This window comes from Mobula birostris, chromosome 10 (assembly GCF_030028105.1).
Source record: "Mobula birostris isolate sMobBir1 chromosome 10, sMobBir1.hap1, whole genome shotgun sequence".
Lineage (NCBI taxonomy): Eukaryota > Metazoa > Chordata > Chondrichthyes > Myliobatiformes > Myliobatidae > Mobula > Mobula birostris.
In genome coordinates this window covers 63,184,221-63,209,723 of record NC_092379.1, presented here as the reverse complement: position 1 = coordinate 63,209,723, position 25,503 = coordinate 63,184,221, and the positions used below count along the sequence as shown (strand labels likewise).

The following is a 25,503-nucleotide window of genomic DNA, read 5'->3' as shown; positions in this document are numbered from 1 at the left end:
CTACTTCCACTCTGTATCACTAAATAAATAAATCATGATATGGGCGGGCATGATAAGAGGCTTTACTGAAACCTTGGGATCTCAGCTGGGTTCTGCAGTCGTGGAGTTACTGCTTGGTTTTCTGTCTGGTTGCAAATTAAAATTGTATTTCTGAGGTTTAGAAGCTCTTGCCTATTTGCGTGCAGGGTAAAAGATTCCATGGTGCTTTTCGAAGAAGGCAATTGGCTCTTGTATCTAGACCAGCATTTAAATTAAGCTATAAAATGCTTGCTTACCTCACTGATGTTGTGAGACACTGCCATGCAGATAATTAATATCAACATGAGAAAGACTTTACATGATTTCATAGAATTCTGGCCATTTAAGATTATTTTCCATATTTATATGTACATTTATATAATGAGGTTTTTTTTTGTATGTGCTTTTGCAACAGAAAATTATATTCTCTTCTCAGGGCTGTAGAATCATCACAAAGCAAAAAGCTGCAGTGGCTAGAAATCTGAAAGAAAATCAGAGTTATGAGCAACACGCACAAAATGTTGGAAGGAACTCAGTAAGTCCTTGGAGGGAAATAGGGAGTCGACACTTCAGGCTTGTTTCTGCCCTCTTCCTTTCTATGATTGGAAAAGAAGAATAAAAAGGTGGGGGAAGAAGAAGTAGTACAAACTGGCAGGTGATCAGTGAAACCAGGTGAGGGGGAAAGGTAGGTAGGTGTCTGTGTGTGGTAAGAAGCTGGAAAATGATAAGTGGAAGAGGTAAAAGGCTGAAGAATAAGGAATCTGATAGGAGAGGACAGTAGACCATGGAAGAAAGGGAATGAGGAGAGGCACAAAGGAGGTGACTGGCAGGTGAGAAAAAGAGAAAGGCTAGTGGGGGAACCAGAATGGGGAATGATAAAAGAGAGAAGGGGGAGAGAGGAGAAACTACCGAAATTTAGGGAAACCGATGTTCGTACCATCAGGCTATGGATTACCCAGATAGAATAAGAGGTATTACTCCTCCAAAATGAGTGTGGCTTCCTCCTGGAAGTAGAGGAGGCCATTGAGCAACGTGGGAATGGGACATCAAATTGAAGTGGACGGCTATTGGGAAATCCAACTTTTTGTGGCTGGTAGAAAGGAGGAGCTCCTTGAAGCAATTCCCTAGTGTACATTAGGTCTCACTGATGTAGACGATGCACTGGGAGCATGAAATACTGTGAATGGCCCTTATAGAAAATCAGTAAATGTGTTGAAGCTTCTGTAAAGAGAGTAAAACAGATAACTGATAAACTGTCATTGACAAAAAACATTAGCAGTTCTTCTCTCTCTCTACATCCCTAATCTCCTGAGAGTTTCTGGCATTTTCCTGATGGTCATCACTCTCAAGTCTCCTTATATAGAAGAGATTGAAATGAGTCCATGACTGTTCTGTTGGGCAGATGTAAAACATCCTGTGTCGTCGTTTCAGAGAATAGCAAGGGAGCTATCCCCAGGGTTCTTATTTAATTACTGAATCAATATCACTAATAATAGATTGGTGATGATCACATTCCTGTCTCTAGAAGCTATCTGTGAGAAAACTAATCAATGCTTACAATTCATTTGTAAGTTTTGAAAAGGGCATATAAATGCATGTTATTTATTTTCATTAAGTTCTCTAATTCCCACTTTAGTTTCCTGTTTAAAACAATTACTGAAGTATCAAGCTCTTTGGGATCTTTTGTAATAAGGAAACTATTATTGATGCATTTTATAATTAAATGGAAATCAAATCCAAAAATGATTGCAAATTCCTTACTTTTATGTGAAATTATCCAGAAAAATGGAATGATACTCAAGAAGCATCTGTGCATGTTAGTGTATTGTGTGGAAGAGCATATTTCAAGAGTATACATTTCATAAAAGTGAATGATTTCTGAAATTTGTTCTGGCAGTTGAAAATATTTTAGACCGCTTTTGCCACTTTAACTCTCCAGTTTTTTTCCAGCTTTCATTTCTGAAATACATTTTGAATGTAATCATATTCAAACCAATGAAAGGCCATTAGCATCTGAATTCTCATGTGAACTCGTCTGATTTTGTTCGGTTCCGCTAATAAATGATAGCAAGGGAGCTGATTTTCATTAACCATAATAGAAGTGATATCAATATATTCCATTTATACTTTCTTAATTTCAGCTGTGAGTGCTGAATTCTGTTGATTTCGACTATCCATATTGTAGTAGCTTGATTTATAATGGCAGACTTCAACTGTTCATCAGTGCTGTGAAATGTAAAGATATTTAATGCGATGAAGAAAAAGAACGTAAGGGGGGCCAAGTGTGTACAGGAGGAGGGTTGGGTGAGTTGAGTCATGGGTTGAACAAATGGAAGAGGATTAAGGGGTCTGGTATTTAAAATGTCTGATCAGCTCGTGTGTTCAGTTTTAATGCTGCAATTAATGGATTTGAAAATAGTTGGCACATTTTTAAAACGTTTTAGTTTTGAGGTCGTGATCTTTTCTCTACTCCTTTCAATTGCATAAGTAACATATACCAAGCAAAGCTTGAAAAATTTTCTGCTGACAATATGGCTACTGATAGGCATGGAATAATAGGAAGGTATCCTTTAAAATTAGTTGATAAAGTTATTCTACATGGAAACAGGCCCTTCAACCCAGCACGCCCATGCCAACCATAAACCACTTATTTATGTTCCTATTTTATACCCTTTCCATTTTATAGGAGCAGAATTAGGCCATTTGGCCCATCAAGTTTGCTCCACCATTTCGTTATGGCTGATCCAATTTTCCTCTCAGCCCCAATCTCCTTCTTTCCTTTTCGTATTCCTTCATGTCCTGACCAATCGAGAATCTATCAGCCTCTGCCTTGAATATACATAAAGGCTTGTTCTTCACAGCTGCCTGTGGCAAAGAATTCCAGAGATACACCACTCTCTGGCTAAAGAAATTCCCGCTCATCTCTGTTCTAAAAGGACGCTGCTCTATTCTGAGGCTGTGTCCTCTGGTCTTAGACTCTTCCATTATAGGAAACAGCCTCTCCAAATCCACTCTTGCAAGGTGTTTTGATCCCCTCTGCTCTTCAGATCTCCCCTACCCCCCTCCCGTACATTAGGGACAATTTACAAGGGTGCAATTAACCTACCAATAGGTATGCCTTTTGGACGTGAGAGGAAATCTATGCAGCCAGAGGGAGAACATGCAAACTCCACACAGACAACACCAGGATTGAATCTGAGTGTCTGGCTCTGCTAACTGAAACACTAAATCATCCAATTGTTTTGGAGTTGCAATATGAAACTGTGATCCTTTATATTAAGACAGGAGACCATCTGGCCTCAAGATCATAGCGCCTCAAGACCATAGCTACTTTCTGATTTCGAGCAAAATTGTGAATCTGATGTTCCTTTATTTTCCCAATTTCAAGTGACTGTTGAATTCTCAACCAACCGAGAATTATTCTTTACAGAATGAATGGAATATGTCACACGGTTCTTGAATGAGGGCATAAGTTTTTGTGAACTGTTATTCCATCTGGCAATTAACTGTGGAATAGCTTGTGAAGCAGGTATCAGAATATGATTTGAATATAACACTCACAAATACATACATAATTTCTTAAAATATCCAGCAATAGGAGCATGGTAGCCTGTAGTATCTGTTTGAATTGCGGAGGAAATGACACATTTAGTGTTCACTTTGCTTTTATGACTTGTGTCATAAATTCCTAATGCAAAATGGTAATGCAAAACCATTAATTTTTTGATGGACGTAGACAACAACATTGCGGCTTGATTAAATTTCCCACTCGTACGACTCTCGATGTTTTCAGTCTGCACCATTCAACGTGTTCCTTCTCTCCTAATCTATTCTATTTTTTAAAAAAACGCAAACACGAGATGCTGCTTGGCCTGCTGCATTCACCAGCAACTTTGTGTGTGTTTTTAAAAAAAAATGTTTTCACCATTTGCAGAGAATACTATTCCATAGATTTGTTCCATCATTGATACCTCTATTAAACATCAACCATTTCTTTCCTTTTGTGAGTGTGTGTGTGTGTGTGTGTGTGTGTGTGTGTGTGTGTGTGTGTGTGTGTATGTATGTGTGTGTATATATATATATATATATATACATACACACACACACACACACACACACACACACACACACACACACACGTACACATGCTCTGACAAATATAGAAAACATCAGTAGAAATCAGTCAGTGTGTGAAAAGAGAAAACACTTAATATTTCAGGTCAGGGACCATTCCTCAAATCTCAGGGAGAAATAGAAGGGTTACATTTTTCAAAATAGAGCTTAGGAGAGGAGTGAGGTATACCTGCTCAGACATTTTAATTCTGAGCCAAAAGGACTTCTGGCCCAGAGTTTCTTGGACCATCCCAGTAAGTAGTGTAAGCTCTTGAGTACATAACCTCAAGTCTTGTTATTTTCATTCTGAATTTATTTCAGAGTTTCTTCAAAAACAGTGAAATCTGATTTTCATACAGTGGATTGTTTTGAGTTATGGATGTAATCTGCTGCTGACTTCATTTTTCAAGAATTTTCCAAGTTGCCTTTCAATTATTTAATTAGATTGCATTTATAATTGAGACTCTGTATGTGAAGTTCGCCATATAGTTCAGCCTAGAGAAGTGGATTGGATTCTGACTTTAACAATGCTAGAAGAATGCAGCAGGTCAGTCAGTATGGAGGGAAATGGACATGCAACATTTTGGGTTGAGACCCTTCATCTAGACTAAAAACAAAAGGAGAGATAGGCAGTATATAAACATGAAGGAAAGGAGTGGAGCAAGAGCTGCAGGTAGATCTTGTGAGAAGGGGTGATAGGGGAGAGTGGGGATAGTGCCAGAAGCTGGGAGGTGGTGGACAGAGGCAACAAAGGGATGGAATAAGATTTGAGAGAAAGGTGGAGTATGGAATGCAGAAGGGAATGGCGAGGGCACAGGGGAGGAAAAACAGATGAGGAGACCAGTGGATGGAACGTATGGGAGATATGACGATGGAGACTGTGCAGGAGGGTAAAGAGACATGGCGATAGGGGCAGATAGATGAGAAGGGGAGACAAGAGACGGAAGGAAGCGTAGTTGCTGAAAGTTGGAGAATTCAGTATTAATACAGTCAGATTGTAATCTACCCCCAAGCACAATATGACATGCTATTGCTCAAGTTTGCATTTTACCTCATCTTGGCAGTTGAGGAGACTGAGGACAGATGTTGTGGGAATAGGAAGGAGAATTAATATGGTTGGCTACTAGGAGATCCCGATGGATAGGGAGGTTGTTTGGCGAAGTGGTTGCAAGTCTGTGTCCAGTGTTATCAGTGCAGAGGAGGCCACAACTATCTACCTATCACCTACCAGCTCCTGCTCCACCCTTCTCCTCTTTTTATACTGGCTGTGACCCCTCTGTCTTTCAGTTTAGATGAGGGGTCTGGACCAGAATCATCAATTGTCCAATTCCCTCCATAAATACTGCATGACCTGCTGAGTTCTGTTGTGACTGTGATCGAAGTCATTGGAGAGACATTGAAGCTGGTGATATAGAAGGTCTTTATTCAGCATAACAAGCAGGCATCATTCTGGAGACACTCTCAGTAGAGGCTCACTAACCCAAAGGTACATCACATTTTTATACCCGTAAGATTAATGATAACAGTAGGTGATTCAATATAATTTCAATAGTTACAATGATATGGCTCCTTTGAGATACGTAGTAGAAGCAGTTTGTAATTGATAAGATACTTCTGAAGGCGCAAATGCCTTTGGGAGAAACTAATTAACACAAAAATTCTAAAACCTTTTGATGACAGAAAGGCAGACACAACCAAAATCAATGTTGTCAAGGCTGTTAGATTAGTAAGTACACAAAAACTTTTGATTGCCTATACCTGTAACTATGTTTGATACGCTAATTGACAACATATGTCCAGTCTGCCAGTTTGCACTGAGGTCACGTCACAATGGTACAGATAACTTAACCATATTGTCTAGTTTAATGCAAGTCAATTAACCCAACTCCATTGTCTTAACAATTTACTCTTGCATATGCCATCTCTTAGACAGTGGAATAGCCTGTGCTTTAACTTCAATCTACTGCTTGCAATTTATATAAAAAAAAATGAAGGCTAATTACAAACTTCCTGAACTTGTTTACATTTACAAAAGGAACTGAAGCCTGGATATTGTTTGAATTAATATCTGCTATATTCACATAACTTCACATTACTCCCCACCATACCTTCCTCTTGGCGCCAGGACAGGAATCTATCCCAGGAAGGCCAAAGTTTAAGGAGGATCTAATTAAGTGAGGCATTGAAAATGCCCTTCACTTCAAATCACTAACCTATGTGCACCTACATCTACACTAACATCCCTAGTTAGCTATCTACAAGACTGCGCAGCGATAGCAATAAAAAGTTCCAAAGGTTTACAACCAGTCTTTTTGATTGATCTACAGGAGGGTTTTGGGTGCTCTCTATTCAAATAGCTGCAAAGACCTTATCCTGGTGGTACCCTCTCCCAACTATTCTTTCAATTGCTGGCCCAACATTTTTGTGTTCACACCCCATTCAGCTGGGATGGCTGCCTTTCAGCATTGTGTGACTTCCCCCACCCCCCTGGTCTGCCTTGCCATTGAGGTGGAGAACTTGATGTCTCTGGCTTTTCTCAGATCCCTTTCCATCTATTTTCCCCGGTAATTTTCCATTCTGATCTGCACAACTAATCACTTACATCCAAGGGCCAGCCTTCATTACAAAGTATAGTTACCGTTGTGCTTTAAACTTTATTCTCATTCACTGACATGCTGTCCGTCTTTCTCTTTTTTCTGGGGACTTACTTCCATAAGGTATAGGAGCAGAATTAGGCCATTTGACCCATGGAGTCTGCTCCGCCATTTCATCATGGCTGATCCAATTTTCCTCTTGGCCCCAGTCTCCTGCCTTCTCCCCCTATCCCTTCATGCCCTGACCAATCAATAATCTTATCAACCTCTGCCCTAAATATACATACAGACTTGGCCTCCACAGCTGCCTGTGGCAATGAAGTCCAGAGATTCACTGCTGTCTGGCTAAAGAAATTTCTCCTCATCTTCTTTCTAAAAGGACACTCCTCGATTCTGAGGTTGTGTTCTCTGGACTTGGGTTCTCTCACCATAGGAAACATCCTCTCCACATCCACTTTATCAAAGCCTTTCAGCATTTGATAGGTCTCAATGAGGTTACCTCTCATTCTTCTGATTTCCAGTGAATACAGGTCGAAGCCATCAAGCGCTCTATATGTGACAAACTGTTTAAACCAGGAATCATTTTCTTGAACCTTTGAACCCACTCCAGTTTCAGCACATCCTTTCTAAGATAAGGAGCCCAAAACTGCTCGTAATACTTCAAGTCAGGCCTTTATAAAGCCTGAACATTTCATACTTTTATATTCTAGTCCTCTTGAAATTCCTCACCACAGACTCGACCTGCAAATTAGCCTTAAGGGAATCCTTCACAAGCATTCCAAATCCCTTTGCACATCAGTTTTTTGTATGTTCTCTCCATTTAGAAGATGGTCTACCTTTTCATTTCTTCTACCAAAGTGCATTTCCTCCCCATCTGCCATTTCTTCACCCATTCTTCTAACCTGTCTTAAGTCCTCTGTAGCCTCTCTGCGTCCTCAAAGCTACCTGCCCCTCCACCTATCTTCATATTGTCTGCAAACTTTGCAACATAGCCATCAATTTCATCATCCAAATCATTAACATATAACATTAAAAGAATTGGTCCCAACACAGACCCCTGTGGAACACCAACCAGAAAAGGCTCCCTATGTTCCCACTCTGCTTCCTGCCAGTCAGCCACTACATTATCCATGCTAGAATCTTCCATGTAATACCTATGGGCTCGTAGCTTGTAAAGCATCCTCGTGTGGCACCTTGTCGAACACTTTCTGGAAATCTAAGTACACAACATCAACTGAATTCTCCTTTGCCCAGCCTGCCCCCCTCCTGTTTCACGCCTGCCCACGCGCCCAGCCCACACTTGAGACCACATTTTATGAGTAATTAATGCATAAAACCAGGTAACTGCAAAGGGTACACAAACTTTTTCTTGTAACTGTATATCTCAAAGAGGAAGAAGTATTTTAAAGACAGGATGACACGATCATGACTAAATAAGAGAAGTCAAAGCCAACATGAAAGCCAAAGAGAGTGTATATAATAGTGGAAAAAATAGTGGGAAGTTTTCAAATACCAACAGAAGGCAACTAAAAAGTCAATAAGAAGGTTAAGATGGAATACGAAAGTAAGCTAGTCAATAATATTAGTGAGGATACCAAAAGTTTCTTCAGATATAGAAGGTGTAAAAGAGAGGCGAGAGCATGTATCAGACTGCTGGAAAATGATGCTGTAGAGGTAGTAATGGGGTCAAGGCAATGGCGGATCTTTGTCTCGGATGATCTCTCTTCCCTGGAGATGTTTTACCATACTTTATACTTCATTGTCACCAAACAATTGGTACTAGAACGTACAATCATCACAGCGATATTTGATTCTGCGCTTCACGCTCCCTGGATTACAAATATTAAATATTAAAGATATTAAAAATAGTTAAAATTGGTAGATATTAAAAATTTAAATTATAAATCATAAATAGAAAATAGAAAAATGGGAAGTAAGGTACTGCAAAAAAACCGAGAGGCAGGTTCGGATATTTGGAGGGTACGGCCCAGACCTGGGTAAGGATCCGTTCAGCAGTCTTATCACAGTTGGAAAGAGGCTGTTCCCAAATCTGGCCATACGAGTCTTCAAGCTCCTGAACCTTCTCCTGGAGGGAAGAGGGATGAAAACTCTGTTGGCTGGGTGGTTCGTGTCCTTGATTATCCTGGCAGCACCGCTCCGACAGCGTGCAGTGTAAAGTGAGTCCAAGGATGGAAGATTGGTTTGTGTGATGTGCTGGGCCGTGTTCATGATCTTCTGCAGCTTCTTTCGGTCTTGGACAGGACAGCTTCCATACCAGGTTGTGATGCACCCTAGAAGAATGCTTTCTACGGTGCACCTATAAAAATTAGTGAGGGTTTTAGGGGACAGGCCAAATTTCTTTAGTTTTGTCAGGAGGTAAAGGCACTGGTGGGCCTTCTTGGCAGTGAACTCTGCTTGGCTGGTCCACGTCAGGTCATTTATGATATTGACCCCGAGGAACTTAAAGCTTTTGACCTGTTCCACTTGCGCACCACCGATGTAAATTGGGTCCTACAGTCCGCTACTCCTTCTGAAGTCAACAACATAAGGATGAAGTCAACATAAGGATGGAAATAAATTTTCTCCAATGCTGGATGTTTGAGGGATTGACAGAATTTGCACTAGACAAGTTCAGCACTCTCCGGTGGTGTGAGGGAATTGAAATAACATCCCTGCTTGTTCAGACTTTAAATAATTTTTGTGTCCCTTGTTTAGGAGCCCAATCAAGAACTGTGCTGGCGTGATGGCATCTTGATTTGCAGATGATAAATAACCAGGGGATCTTCTCCATAAACCTAATGAACCAGCTGAAAAACCTGTGCTGACTGACTGATGGTGTGCAGAGTTGCCTTTCAAACCTGATAATTATGCATGTTATGAGATGAAGTGATAAGCCACGGGATCAGTTGTTTCTTCAGCTTTTGACCAGTTTTACAGAGAAACTGCAAAAAATTACTGAAATTGTTTCATGTTATTATTTCAGTTTGTTCAGTGAAGTACACCACATCTTTGCATCTAAGACAACTAAACCATTGATACCATAATGGGTATATGCTTCCATCTAGGGTATTGAGCATCTCAGCACAATTGAGGTCTATTAGATTTAACCGCAGGCACATCCCTGCCACTCTATACGTTGTTGGTATCCAATTCAGAGGAGCTTTGCAGCTGCAATACCAGCCATAATTTGAGGATAATGCTCCAAATTGTTCCAATCAGGCTAGTGTGACCCAGATCTGCAAAATGAGTTGTGGTTTAAATCTGGTCCATTACTCTCGGTGCAGCACAAGGACAGGTATAGAAAAGGACCAATGTTGTACCTTAAAGGCTCAATTTTTTTGGGGACACAGTTGGTCTATAATTAATTGGCCCTCATGCATGTTCATTGTTCATGCTTTACAGTTCATTTACATTTGCAAGGTTCTTTTGAGTAAACATAAAGATGTGGTTCTTCATGTTTCTTTGCTCAGTCTCTCTCTGGATACATGTTATATCTTCTTTCTTCCTCGTTGGCTTTCTCTTTTTCTCTGCTTTTGCTTTCTGCACTGACACACCATCACCAATCTTTCTTTTTCATTAAAATATCTTTTATCACAGCTCCTGCATGTTGTACCCATGAAACACTTTGGGGAATGTTGCTGTGTTGGACATGACCAAAGTGCAAGTTATTTTTTCTTGCTCGTCAGTCTGAATGTACTCATCACAATACGTAACAATGTATGATTCCAGAAGGTTATTGAAAATTTAAATATGGTGTTCCCCAATGTCCAAGCGTGGCGCGTGGCCTAGTGGTTAAGGCGTTGGACTAGTGATCTGAAGGTCGTGAGTTCGAGCCCCAGCTGAGGCAGTGTGTTGTGTCCTTGAGCAAGGCACTTAACCACACAATGCTCCAGTCCACCCAGCTGAAAATGGGTACCGGCAAAATGCTGGGGGTTAGCCTCGCGGTAGACTGGTGTCCTATCAGGGGGTGGGGGGAGTCTCGTACTATCCGGGAGTGGGAGTCGCTTCACGCCACGGAAACCGGCATAAGCACCGGCCTGTTGAGCCTATAAGGCTTGGGACATATTTTAACTAACTAACCCATGTGCAAGTAATAGAAATTCACCCCTACAGAATTCACAAATCACTATATTGAAAAATCTGAGATATGAAATAAAAGTTCAGTCAAATGGAATTTATGTATAGATAAAAACAAAACATACAGAGAACTGAACTAGTTTACCAAAGGCAATGATTGCAGGCTGCTACTTCACAGTGGAAGGCCACTTAGGAGATTCGTTTTGGAAGTTGACCATCTTTTTCATTAATAAATGTAGAATACACTGTCAAACAGTGCAACATCTATTCTAAGTTAATTAAAACCACAGTCCTTTCTCTTCTGTTTATAGTACATCAAATCACAATTCCCTTGTTTAGTTCGTGCACCTAAAGGAATGTGACTGTTTCAAGAAGAACTTCCCATAGGAACTTATCCTACTTATAACACGCAATTCAAAGGGGACAAAAAGAGTTTTCATTAGAGAAAGTTGCAATATGAATTGTTTTCTAGGAATGCAATCTCACCATAATGGAAGGGTACACTGTCCTCTGGCAATTTTGTGGACTCTTGTTACCATTAAGTGGAACAGAATTGGAGAATGAAACATTATATGGCAAACTTCATATGTTTTATCAAAAGGAATGTGATCCATTAAAGTATAAGATTTATGCAATATTGGACAGCTGCTCATGGACTCATCCAACAGATGACCATGATGAGGAAATGGAGGACACTTGAACTTATCCCATCATTGTTTTTATTTTAGTTTGGACGTTTTCATCTGATTAGCAAATTATTCATCCTAACTCTCAGCACCTTTTGAGTCTCTCAACTTATTCAGTCTTGCAACTTCTTTAAAATTTTAAATTTTTACCACTACAAAGTTTTGTGCTAATTTTATCTCTAAATTATATTTTTCTTTCTCATTAACAGTGATTTAATTTTCCTTATTAATTAAATTTGCTTCTTCACTGAATAGATTGGCACCGCTGCCCTCCTCGTACATATCCCTCTGCATACACAAATAAGGCAACCTGCACCCTGGTCATCATCTTACAATGTTTCTTTTCATTTTTCCCAGGAGGAAGTCTCACAACTGACTTTAACCAGCTGCAAGCCTACAACATAAATGTAGTTCTCACTTAAACATTGACTGGCTGTTTTGTACTTTATAGAATACATTTATACTGTATCATTAATTTTTCTCTCTATGGTGGCGAGGGAGGGCAAACTAATTCATGGCTCTCCCGTCAATCTAGGAGCATGCAAATTATGGAGTTGCTCCATTATTGATTGTTCTGAGCAGATAGAGTTTAGTCTAGGGGAGCTTCAGCCGGAGAGCTCAAGCTGTTCAAGGGATTGGTGTGCACCTTGAATAATGTGAAATCCATGTGGTGCTTGGGAACTTCATTTTTCTTTCCCACCCCACTACTTACATTGTGCAAGAACACCTTACTCAGACAAAAAAGAAGTTAATATAATGGTTTAAAGTTGTATAACTTATGAAATCTTTGCATTGATAATCTCCAACATCAGTTTCAAAATGCACCATGAATGATTTTTTAAAAAGAGGTAAAATATACAGTCTGCTAGTCAGCAACAATCCAGAAAACAAATAGAACTTGGCAGTTCAATGGTTTATCAGAAATAATAACTTTGTTAATAAACTCTGTTCAAAGGCAGCTGAGTCTTCTCAAATTCATTGGCTTTCATTTCAGGTTTCCATAAGAGACAAGTTCATTCCATTTTATTTGCATAATTTTTATCGTGTTATGAATGCACATTGCATGGCAAGTAGCAAACGTGCTACTTTTTATTAATAGATATAACTGCAAATAATATTTATGAAAGTGAATTGATCTTTGTTTTCCCTCTTTTTTGGAAAGTCTGATTTTTCTCCTTTGTATCTTCTTTCACCTAAACCAAGCTGAAATCAAAAAATGTGACTTAGTCTCCTTCCACGTTAGTCATAAAGTCTTAAATATATCACTTTTTTATATAATCATTAATTTCTGGTTGCACTTTGGATTTTAAATTCTTGAAAGCGTCTATTCATAGAAAATCTGGACAGTATCTCTTGTGCCAATTGTTTCACTCTTAGTTTCTTTGGAGAGAATATTAAAAAAATCCCTCCTTTAATGATTAACCAGATGGAACGTATTTCCTTCAGCTGTTTTATTTGAATGACAAAATGATAATACAAGCCTTTTGCAAAACTTAACATGAACTTGAAATTAATCTCATCTTGAAATTAATTTTATCAGATTTTATCAGATTTTCCTTTAATGTAAAAGAAAAAACTGTATTCTTGTGTGTCATAAATCTGTTTTTAAAGGTACTTTTTCAGCTGTTTATACTTTTCAAATTGTGATAACAGTTACTGTACTTTCTTTTTTTAGATGAATCTGCGCTCTATATTCACAGAGGAACAGCAACGAGTATTGCAACGTTATTATGACAGTGGAATGACAAATCAGAGTAAAAATTGCTTTGGATTAATAATACAGTGTGCTCGTGAAACAGGTTTAGATTTTAATGTAGTCAGGGTAAGTAGAATAAAATTTTCCCACAATAATATTGAAATAAAAACTGTAGATGCTAAAAAAAAATGGAAATACAAGCAACATGCTAGAAATAGTCAGCAGTCAGACAGCATCTGTGGAGAAAGAAACAGTTTAAATTCTGATGAAAGTTCATTGACCTGTACTGTTAATTGTCTACAGCCCAATAGTGTTAATTCTGTTTCTCTCCCTCCACATAGGGTGCCTGACCTATTGAGAATTTCCAGCTGAATTGATGCCTTCTGTGTAAAATAATTTTTGCATAGTAGGGGTATTAAGGGTTATGGAGAAAAAGCAGATAGGTAGAGATGGATCCATGGTCAGATCAGTCATTATCTTGTTGAATATTGGAGCAGGCTCAACAGGCCAGATGACCTACTCCTGCACCTATTTTGTATGTTCTTACGAATAGTACCCATTGTGTAACCACAAGATGATTACTATGAACAAGATCAATGTAAACAATAAGTCAAGTTTTGTAAGTACTAAAATATTTATTAAGCTTAACAGATTTGTCAGTGTCACAGAGTCAAAGCACAGAACGCTTCCAGGTCACAGAAAGCTTCTTATGCACCTCTTTCAACCTCATCTACAGGATTTACTGATAGCTATCTGGCCTACTCTACACTGGGGAGAGCATATGTAGGCAACTTTTGTGGACACCTGCCCTCGGTCCACAATGACCTCCTAACCTCTGATTGCATGTCATTTCAGCCCCCTTTCCCATTCTCATACTGATCTGTCTTTGGCCTTCTCCACAGCCAGGGTGAGGCCAAATGCAAAACTAGAAAGATGACATGTCGTATTCCACCCCGTAGTCTACAGCCCAATAGCGTAAACATTGCATTTTGCAATTTCATGTACTGTGCATTCCCTGTCCTCCATCCTCTCTGTCCACAGTGACCATCCTGACCTCCTGATTGCAGTTCATTTCTATTCCTCTTCCCATTCCCTGCTGACCACCTTGGCTGCCAGGGTGAGGCCAAACACAATATTAGAATGACAAAAATTCCAGCTGTGTATTCTACAATCCAGTAGTGTAAACAGTGAATTTTTCAGTTACAGGAAATCTGCACTTCTAGTGCTCCATTCTTTCCCCTTCTGATCTAAAGAGGTTTCTATCAGATCTCCAGCCCACCCCCCCCATAACCAAGTTTCATTCCCCACCCTAATTTTTTCTCCCACCTAATTCCACTTACCTGTCACCCACACATGGAATCAAGAGAAAACCAAGAGGAAATAAGATTTGAAAAAAGCAAATGGAGCCATTTGTGACGTACTGCATGCCAAAGCTTCCTAGGAGCTGTTGGGTTGTGTGTAGCAAGAACAAGATTTGGGGGGTGGGGGGAAATAGTGGGTTCAGTTGGGACATTCTACGTGCCACAGATCATGGGGTAATTAGGCAGCTTACAATGGCTAGTTTAAAAAAAAAATTAGATTTAAGAGGAGTGGCCATTGTGTGAGTGGGCCAGTGTAAGAATGGGAAGTTATGAGACAAAGCCTCAAAGGGCTCCGGTGCCAAAAGGCAGAGGCCCTGGTTAGATTTTGGGTAATTTTCTTTCAAAGTCAGAGTGCACAGTCAGAGCAGTGGGAATGTCAGGCAGGAAGAGGAAGTGCTCCTCTTGTGGTCATGTGGGAAGACAGGGAGACCTCCAGTGTCTCTGACAACTACAACAGCAAGAAGTGCATCCAGCTGCAGCTTCTTACAGACTGTGCTAAGGATTTGGAGCTGGAGTTGGATGAGGCTGAGGGTTGATCGAAAAGAGGGAGGTAGTGTAAGGGCATGTGTAGCACTTATTCTGCTTACAAGGATAAGTGCCGGGAGGGAGATCGTTGGGAAGGGACGGGGGGGACGAATGGACAAGGGAGTTACGTAGGGAGTGATCCCTGCAGAAAGCAGAGAGAGGGGGGTAGAGAAATATGTGCTTGGTGGTGGGATCCTGTTGGAGGTGGCGGAAATTATGGAGAATTGTGGTGGGGTGGTAGGTGAGGACAAGGGGAACCGTATCCCTAGTGGAATGGCGGGAGGATGGGGTGAGAGCAGATGTGCGTGAAATGGGAGAGATGAGTTTGAGAGCAGAGTAGTCCTTACCCTTAATAATTCCTCCTTTGGCTCCTCCCACTTCCTCCAAACTAAAGGTGTAGCCATGGGCACCCGTATGGGTCCCAGCTATGCCTGCCTTTTTGTTGGCTTTGTGGAACAATCCATGTTCCAAGCCTATACTGGTATCCGTCCCCTACTTTTCCTTCGCTACATCGACGACTGCATTGATGCTGCTTCCTGCATGCATGCTGAGCTCGTTGACTTCATTAACTTTGCCTCCAACTTTCACCCTGCCCTCAAATTTACCTGGTCCATTTCCGACACCTCCCTCCCCTTTCTTGATCTTTCTTTCTCTGTCTCTGGAGACAGCTTATCTACTGATGTCTACTATAAGCCTACGGACTCTCACAGCTACCTGGACTATTTCTCTTCCCACCCTGTCTCTTGCAAAAATGCCATTCCCTTCTCGCAATTCCTCCGTCTCCGCCGCATCTGCTCTCAGGATGAGGCTTTTCATTCCAGGACGAAGGAGATGTCTTCCTTTTTTAAAGAAAGAGGCTTCCCTTCCTCCACCATCAACTCTGCTCTCAAACGCATCTCTCCCATTTCACGCACATCTGCTCTCATCCTCCCTCCACCGCACTAGGGATAGGGTCCCCTTGTCCTCACCTACCATCCCACCAGCCTCCGGGTCCAACATATAATTCTCCATAACTTCCGCCACCTCCAACGGGATTCCACCACGAAGCACATCTTTCCCTTCCCCCCCCTTCTGCTTTCCACAGGGATCGCTCCCTACGCGACTCCAGTGTCCATTCGTCCCCCCATCCCTTCCCTCCGATCTGCCTCCTGGCACCTATCCTTGTAAGTGGAACAAGTGCTGCACATGCCCTTACACTTCCTCCCTCACCACCATTCAGGACCCCAGACAGTCCTTCCAGGTGAGGCGACACTTCACCTGTGAGTCGGCTGGGGTGATATACTGCGTCCGGTGCTCCCTATGTGGCCTTCTATATATTGGCGAGACCCGACGCAGACTGGGAGACCATTTCACTGAACACCTACATTCTGTCCGCCAGAGAAAGCAGGATCTCCCAGTGGCCATGCATTTTAATTCCACGTCCCATTCCCATTCTGACATGTCCATCCACAGCCTCCTCTACTGTCAAGATGAAGCCACACTCAGGTTGGAGGAACAACACCTTATATTCCGTCTGGGTAGCCTCCAACCTGATTGCATGAACATTGACTTCTCTAACTTCTGTTAATGCCCCTCCTCCCGTTCTCACCCCATCCCTTATTTATTTATTTATTTATCCCCCCCCCCCCCCCATTTCTCTTTTTTTTTTCTCCCTCTGTTCCTCTCTCCCAGCCCCCTTTCTTTCTCCCTCGGCTTCCTCTGCTCCCAGCCCCCTTTCTTTCTCCCTAGGCTTCCCGTCCCATGATCCTCTCCCTTCTCCAGCCTTGTATCGGTTTTGCCAATCAACTTCCAGCTCTTAGCTCCATCTCCCGCCCACCCCCCCCCCTGTCTTCTCCTATCATTTCGGGTCTCCCCTTCCCCCTCCCACTTTCAAATCTCTTACTATCTCTTCTTTCAGTTAGTCCTGACGAAGGTTTTTTCGGCCGGAAACGTCGACTGTACCTCTTCCTAGAGATGCTGCCTGGCCTGCTGTGTTCCACCAGCATTTTGTGTGTGCTGCTTGAATTTCCAGCATCTGCAGATTTCCTCATGTTCAGGGAGGTAGTTACACCCAAGGTAGAGGACACAGTTAACTGGGGGAAAGGGGATTGACAGCCAGTACAGTGTACCTCTGTGGCTGTTACTCTCAATAGCAGATATACCACTTTGGATATTGATGAGCAGATGACTACCAAATGAGAGCCATAGTTGTCGGGTCTCTGGTATTGAGTCTGGCTCTGGCTCCGAAGAGAAGGGGGAGGAGAGGAGAGGTGAACTGTAGTGATAGGGGATTCAGTGGTTAAGGGAGCAGACAGGAGGTTCTGTGGACAGAACAAGATTCCCATTTGGTATATTGCCTCCCAGGTGCCATGGTCAAGAACATCTCGGATCGAATCCATAGTATTCTTAGTGGGAGGGTGAGCAGCCAAAGATCATGGTCCACCTTGGTACCAATAATGTAGGTAAGAAGGATGATGAAGTACTACAAAGTGAATTCAGGGAGCTGGGTGCTAAGTTAAAGAGCAGGACCTCTAGGATTGCTACCTGTGCCACCAATGATGCCAGAAATAGGAAGATAATGCAGTTTAATACGTGGCTAAGGCGATGGTGCAGGAGGGAGATCTTTACATTTTTTGATCATGGACTGCTTTCCAAAGAAGATGAGATCTATGCAGATGGGAAGGTTTGCTAGTGCTGCACCGGGAGGTTTAAACTAGACTTGCAAGGGGGTGGGAACCAGACTGCCAGGGTAGATAGGTGGAGCGGTGGTGGGAATAGATATTGTTAAGCCCACATACAAAGATAGGAATCAAAAGGTTGAGCCTAGCAGGAATAACATTCTGAATTTGTCTATTTCAATGAAAGGAGTATTGTAAGGAAGACAGATAAGCTTAGAGCATGGATAGCATGTTGAATTATGACATGGTAGCCATTAGTGAGACTTGGTTGCAGGAGGGGTAGGACTGACAGCTCAGTGTTCTGGGGTTCTGTTGTTTTAGAAATCATAGAGCAGGGTGGATTAAAGGGGGAGGGGTGGCATTACCAGTTAGGGAAAATGTGTTGACAGTGCTCATACAGGGCAGACTGGAGAGCTCTTCTACTGAGGCTATATGGGTGGAACTAAGAAAGTGATGACAATGTTTATGGGATTATTATAGACCACCTAATAGTCAACGAGATCTAGAAGAGCAAATTTTTAGAGACATTGCAGACAGTTGCAAGAAACATACAGACAGATGATAGGTGATTTTTAACTTTCCACGTATTGACTGGGGCTTCCATACTGTAAAAGGGCTGAATGGGATAGAGCTTGTCAGATCTGTTCAAGAAAGTTTAGTTCAAAGTTTATTATCAAAGAACATGTATGTTACCATATGCTACCCTGAGATTATTTTTCTTACGGGCATTCACAGTAATTAGAAAGAAACACAATAGAATTAATGAGAAACCGCACACGTGTGCACAAGACAACAAACTGCAAATACAAAATGAAAAGGGAAGAAAAATAAAAAAGCAGTAAATACTGAGAACACAAGTTGTAGAGTCCTTAAAAGTGAGGCCGTAGGTTTTGGAATCGGTTCATTGTTGCGGTGATTGAACATGTCTTTGCTGATTCTAGAGTCTGATGGTTAAGGGGTAATAACTGTTCTGAACCTGGTGATGAGGGACTTGAGGCTCCTGTACTTCCTTTTAGATGGCAGCAGCAAGAAGAGAACATGGCCTAGAACTTGGGGGTGCTTGATGATTGATGCTGCTTTTCTGCAACAGCGCTGCTTGTAAATGTGCTCAATGGTGGGGAGAGCTTTACCTGTGATGGACTGGGCTGTATCCACTACTTTTTATAGTTTTTCCCATTCAAGGGCATTGATGATTCCATACCAAGCCATGATGCAACCAGTCAGTGTAGACTCCACTGTGCATCTACAGAGGTTTATTTAAGTTTTAGATGACATGTGAATTTGCACAGACCTCCAAGGAAGTAGATCGCTGTCGGGCTTTCTCTGTAACGTGAGTTGCATACTAGATCCAGGACAGATCTTCCGAAATGATAATACTGAAGAATTTAAAGTTGCTGACCCTGTCCATCTCTGATCCCCTGATGATGACTGCCTCGTAGACTGCTGGTTTCCTCCACCTATAGTCAATAATCAGTTCTTCAGTTTTGCTGATATTGAGTAAGAGGCTTTTGTTGTGGCACCATTAAGCCAGATTCTCATTCTCCCTCCTATTTGTTGATTTGTCACCACATTTATTTTGGTGCACAACAATGGTGTCATTAGCAAATGTAAATATGGCATAGGAGCTGTGCTTGGCTCACAGTCATAGGTATAAAGCGAGTAGAACAGGGGGCTAAAGACACAGCTTTGTGGTGCAACAGTGTTGGTGGTGACTGTAGAGGAGATGCTGTTGCCAATCCGAAATGACTGGGGTCTACAAGTGAGGAAATTGAGGATTTAGTTGCTCAAGGTGGTAGTGAGGCCTAGGTCTTGAAGCTCATTGATTAGTTTTAAAGGGATGATAGTATTGAAAGCTGAGCCGTAAACAGTGAAGAGCATCCTGATGTATGCATCTTTACTGTCCAGATGGTCCAGAGCTTAATCAATGTATTGAGGTCCCAACTAAAGCGTGCAATTCTGGATTTTCTATTAAGGAACGGGACATGGCAAGTGACAGAAGTGTGTGGATTTGGTGATCATAATTCCATTTCAGAACAGTTATGGAGAAGGATAGGTCTGGTCCTTGGGTTGAGGTTCTAAATTAGAGAAAGGTGAACTTTGATGGTGCCAGACTTTTTCTGGTACCAATGTTGATTAGGACAGAATTGTACTCTCAAAATTTCATTTGAGGACCTCCCACTTACCAAGCACACCTTTGCCAGGAAATAGCCTTACTTTTTATTCTGACAAAAACAAAACTCTAAACAAGTTTAGGGAACCTTGGTTTTTGAAAGATACTGATGCCCTAGTTAAGAAGAAGAAGGAGGTGCATAGCAGATATAGGCATGAGGTACTTCAAAAGTATAAGAAATGTTAAAAAACAATTAAGTAAATCAGGAGGGCTAAAAGAATGCATGACATTGCTCTGAATGCGAATCCAAAGGGCTTATACAGATACACAGAGTGGCCACTTTATTTTGTACCTCCTCTACCTGATAAAATGACTACTCAGTGTATGTTTGTGGTCTTCTGCTGATGTAGCCCATTCACTTCGAGGTTCAACATGTTGTGCATTCAGAAATGCCCTTCATCACACAACTGTTGTAAAAGGTGGTTAATTTCGGTTACTTTTGCCTTCCTGTCAGCTTGAACCAGTCTAACCATTCTCCTCTGATTTCTCTCTTTAACCAAGATGTTTTAGCCCACAGAACTGCCACTCATGGGATCGTTTTTGTTTTTTTTTTAATACCATTTGCTGCAAACTCTAGTGTTTGTTGTGCATGAAAATCCCAGGAGATCAGCAGTTTCTGGGATACACAAACCACCCCGTTTGGCACCAACAATCGTTCCATGGTTGACATCACTTGGATCACAGTTCTTCCCCATTCTGATGTAAAAAAAATTGGCTAAGACTATAGTATGTTTTATAGGATTGCAGTCCAAAAGATCTACCATATTTAAGAATCAGTGATCATCAAAGAACACTAGCTGCCAAGCCATCAGAGAAGTTAGAGCTTTTCTGAGCACAACACTGCCTCAATTAGGTACCTGTTTGTAAGTTTCACAGATTCGAACTTCAAAAATTGGCTGCAGCTTAATAAAACAAAATGAAGAGCTCTCTTCACCTAATTTCAACACGCCTGACCTTGCCGATAAAATAGAAAGCGAAGTTGCAACCTAAAGTTGGAGTTTAGAGACTGCATTCCAAAGGCCAGTCAAATGGCTGGGAAGGAATGGTATTGGAAGGAGGGTTTCAGATTTCTGGATATTTCGTATTCCGTCTTTACCTCCTTAGTGACTTTTTAAAATTGCTTTCTGTTGGTTTTTGAAAGCTTCCCAATCCTCTAACTTCTCACTATATTTTGCTTTTATGCTATCTTTGACTTCTCTTGTTAGCCACAGTTGTGTCATCTTGCCTTTCGAGTATTTCTTCCTCTTTAGAATGTATACATTCTGTGCCTTCTAAATTACTTCTGGAAATTTCAACCATTGCTGCTCTGTCATCATCCCTGCCAGTGTTCTTTTTCAGTCAATTCTGGCCAACTCCTCTTTCATGCCTCTGTAATTCCCTTTGCCCCACTGTAAAACTGATATATCTGACTTTAGCTTAACTATGTCAGGTTGCAAGGTTTTTCTCAGTTCATTCATCTTATAAAACCATTAAATAAGTTTTACAACTGTGCCTAATGACAGTAACTAAAAAAAAGAGTGAAATTTAAGAATATATGCATTTGTAGAAGGGCAGGTTAATAAGTCTGTAAAGTGAGTATTGAATTCCAGACTGCAAATTTAAGCTAAAACAAATGTTACCATTTTAAGAAATCAACAGATGGCCTTTTGACCGATGTGTATACATTTCTGATACAAAACCGGCTGCAGGTTGGCATTTCATTTTAACACATGAACTGAAAAGTGAGGTCACAGGCTAGAATATTCAAAGCTATTGATTGGGAAAGCAATGACCAATAGGCATATTGAATCAAGTAAATTGAAAAATTCTATAAAAAAGACTGGAGATAGAGAAAATTTGACATTAACTGCAAATCATATAAAAAAGACTGGAGATAGAGAAAATTTGACATTAACTGCAAATCATTTTGTCTCAAAGAAAACTATTACTTGCTCATCTTTTCCTGATTAACATTGCTAATCAATCAAATTCACCACACTTTCAAAGTTGTACTTGAAAATAGTTTTATCTAGCATGCATCCAGTTTATTTTTGAGGTAACTGTTGAGTCTCCTTCCATCTCCCTATCATATGTTCACTTAATTTCAAGCAACGTCCCCTCTCCTCCACTCTGGTTCCATGGATAATTATCGTAAATCTGTATGCACAAATAACTAATTTGCCCACTGGCAGAAATGATTTCTATCTATCCAAGATATTTAAAGTTTATACTGTGATGGTGTGTGAATAAGCAAACAGTGGCCTAGTATAGCTCTTCCGATTATCTCTATGTACCCAGTACTCTATATTTTTTTCATTTCAAAGTGTTGCATCTACTCTTTGAGCACAGAGGGAAATTTGATGTTTTTTTCCCCCATAGTTAGGTGATTCAGGAAAGGAGGCAGAGAACTGACGAGTGCATCCTTTATTAATAAAGTGTATGATTTGAGATTAAATGATTCTAGCGTTATTGTGCAATTTAAAATTTGATGTCCAATGTGCAGTAAGTGCTGAACAAAAGATGATGAAAGAAATCAGCAGATCACACATCTGAATGGATGAATGATGTCAGTGTTGGAAGTCAATGAACTGTTGTTTACATCAAATGTTAATACTGGTTTTGTTTCAGATTTCCAACATCATTCATATTTTCCTCTTGATTAATGTGATTGTTGACATTTGTGGTATAAGTTGGTAGCATTGTTTAAAAGGAAAGCAACTTTTTAAGTTCTTTATTACCTGTCATCCTGACATTAATTTTGTTATTAGGAAATTCACAGATTATCTAAAAGTTGCCACAAGAATAGTGCATGGATAAGGAGATAGGTACTCTCTAGTATGAAAAACATTTTGTACTAAAACCAGAGGGCATAGATTTGGGAAGAGGTAGGAAGTTTAGAGGGGGCCTAAAGATGAATTTTACCACCCAGAAGGTGAATGCAGAACCTAATACTGGAGAGGATGTTAGAGACTCTCATAACATATAAAAATAATTTAGCTAACCACTTGAATCACCAAGATGTAGAAGACTTTGGTGCTGAAAAATGTGATTGGTAGGAATGGGCATTTGATGATCAGCATGGATGTGCTGGGCCATACTGCATTACTTTATGGTTCTAGTTGATTACTTTAAAGCATCACAGATCTGATTTCGGGTTGTTAATGCCAAGTGAGTTGTCAGTAAGGCACATACTTTCCATTGTTAGTTTAAAATTATGCAGGATTACAGTTACAAATCATTCTGACAAATTGATTTAAAAATTCATTATTAAAACTGTACATAGTTAATATTTGAATAAATTAGAATTGTAAAGTGCAATTTAACAGGGTCAATCTACTTCTTTTCCTGTCATATTAATGTGATCACATTGATTTGTGTGATGGGCCAAGTTGGCACTGGTGACCCATGGCAACATATTGATGGCTGTCTCAAAACTTCTAAGTATACCTCTTCTGAATCTCACTCACAGCAATCTACAACCTGTAATTTCCTCTTAAGCAACATACTTTTGAACCATCTTAATGAACTAGTGATTTCACGATCTTCCGATCTTCACGATCTTCTGGCGGACTTAACTCTCAAGCATGCATGTGTGGCAGCTTTAAACGGATGAAGTTGCATCGTCATAGCTGGAAGTGGGTGGGGGAATCCAAGCCAGGATGAAATGCCAAGCAATGAAAGTTCCTCTACCCAGCATCTTGGTAGCAAATGCACAGTCACTGGAGAACAAAATAGAGGGCCTAAGGATGAGATTGTTGTGTTGGAGGGAAGTGAGGAATTGCTGAGTGGTGACACAACAACCCCTCACTCAATGTCAGCAAGACAAAGGAACTGATTATTGTCTTCATTAGGAGGAAACTGTCCATTAGCCTGGCCTTCATTGGGGAATTGGAAGTGGAAAATGTCAGCAACTTCAAATACCTCGGTGTTTTCACTTAGGAAGATCAATTCTGGGCCCAGCACATAAGTGCAATTACAAAGAAAGTGCGACAGCACCTCTACTTCCTTAGATATTCGTGAAGATTCAGCATGTTGTCTATAACTTTGACAAACTGCTATAGATGTATGGTGGAGAGTATATTGACTGGTTGCATCATGGACTGGAAACATCAATGCCTTTGAATGGAAAATCCTACAAATAGTAATGGATACAGCCTAGTCCGTTACAGGTAAAGCCCTCCCTACCATTGAATACATCTACACACAGCACTACAGGAAAACAGCATACATCATTAGACTATAAGACATAAGAGCAGAATTAGGCCATTCAGCCTATTGATTCTGCACTGCCAGTCCATCATGGCTGATTTATTATCCCTCTGAACCCCCTTCTTTCTTTCAGTGACCTTTCACTACCCTCTGGCTAAAGAAATTCTTCCTTATCTCTGTTCTAAATGGATGTCTCTCTAGTTTTGAGGCTCAGCCCTCTGATTCTAGACTCACCCACTTGCTAGCATTTTTCCTGTAATACCATGGGCTTTTATCTTGTAAGCAGCCCTGTGTCAAAGGCCTTCTGAAAGTCCAAGTAAACAACATCTACCAACTCTTCTTTGTTTACCTTGCCTGCTGTTTCCTCAAAGAATTACAACAGATTTGTTAGACAAGATTTTCCCCTTAGAAAACATGCAGATTTTGGCCTATTTATCTTGTGCCTCCAAGTACCCCGAAACCTCGTTCTTAATAATGGACTGCAACATCTTCTCAACCACTGAAGTCAGGTTAACTAACCTATGATTTCCCTCCTTCTGCTTTCCTCCCTTCTTAGAATGGATTGCATTTGTAATTTTCCAGTCCACCGGAATCATTCCAGAATGTAGTGATTCTTGAAAGATTGTTATTAATGCCTCCACAATTTCTTCAGCTTCCTCTTTCAGAACCCGGCGGTTTCGTCCATCTGATTTATGTACCTTCAGACTTTTCATCTTCCCAATCACCTTCTCCTTAGTAATAGCAGCAACTCTCCCTTCAGCCCTCTGAAACTGTCTAATTTCTGGCATACTGCTAGTAGCTTCCATAGTGAAGAATGACACAAAATACTTAAGTTCCTCAGCCATTTCTTTGCCACCCTCCCCTATTGCTACCTCTCCAGTGTAATTTTCCAGTATCCACTTGTCCAATATTCACTTGTTTCCGCTCTTTTACTCTTCATATATTTGATATCTTCTTTTATGTTATTGGCCAGCTTACCTTCATATTTCATCTTTTCTCTCCTTATGCCTTTTTTATTTGCTTTATCATCAGGGATCCCCACCACCCAGGTTAAGCTCTCTTCTCACTGCTGCCATCAGGAAGAAGGTATAAGAGCCTCAAGGCTCACACCACTAGAATCAGGAACAGTTACTACCCCTCAACCATCGGGCTCTTGAACCAGAGGGGATAACTTAATTCAACTTCACTCGTCCCATCACGGAACTGTTCCCACAATCTATGGACTCACTTTCAAGGACTCTTATGTCATGTTCTCGATATTTATTGCTTATTTGTTTATTTTTTCCTCTTTTGTATTTGCACAGTTTGTTGTCTTGCATTTCTTTACATTGGTTTGTCTTGGATTTGCTGTGTATGCCCACAAGAATCTATTATATATGATAACATCTCTGTCCATTGATAATAAATTTACTTTGTAT

The 25,503-nt window shown here is 40.7% G+C and overlaps 1 protein-coding gene across 6 annotated transcripts in view; it reads left to right on the top strand.

The window, feature by feature from the left end:
• Nucleotides 1–25,503, top strand: part of hdx (highly divergent homeobox) — a 153,332-nt gene that overhangs the window by 33,810 nt on the left and 94,019 nt on the right. For 4 of the 6 annotated variants that reach the window (XM_072271231.1, XM_072271229.1, XM_072271233.1 and 1 more), the window contains one exon: nt 13,164–13,310. The exons of 1 other annotated variant lie outside the window; for it this stretch is intronic. In XM_072271231.1, coding sequence (XP_072127332.1) covers nt 13,164–13,310 — 147 coding nt within the window. Of the gene's footprint in view, nt 1–9,531; nt 9,561–13,163; nt 13,311–25,503 lie in introns of those variants that run through there. One more of the 6 variants, XM_072271230.1, reaches the window with a different exon arrangement.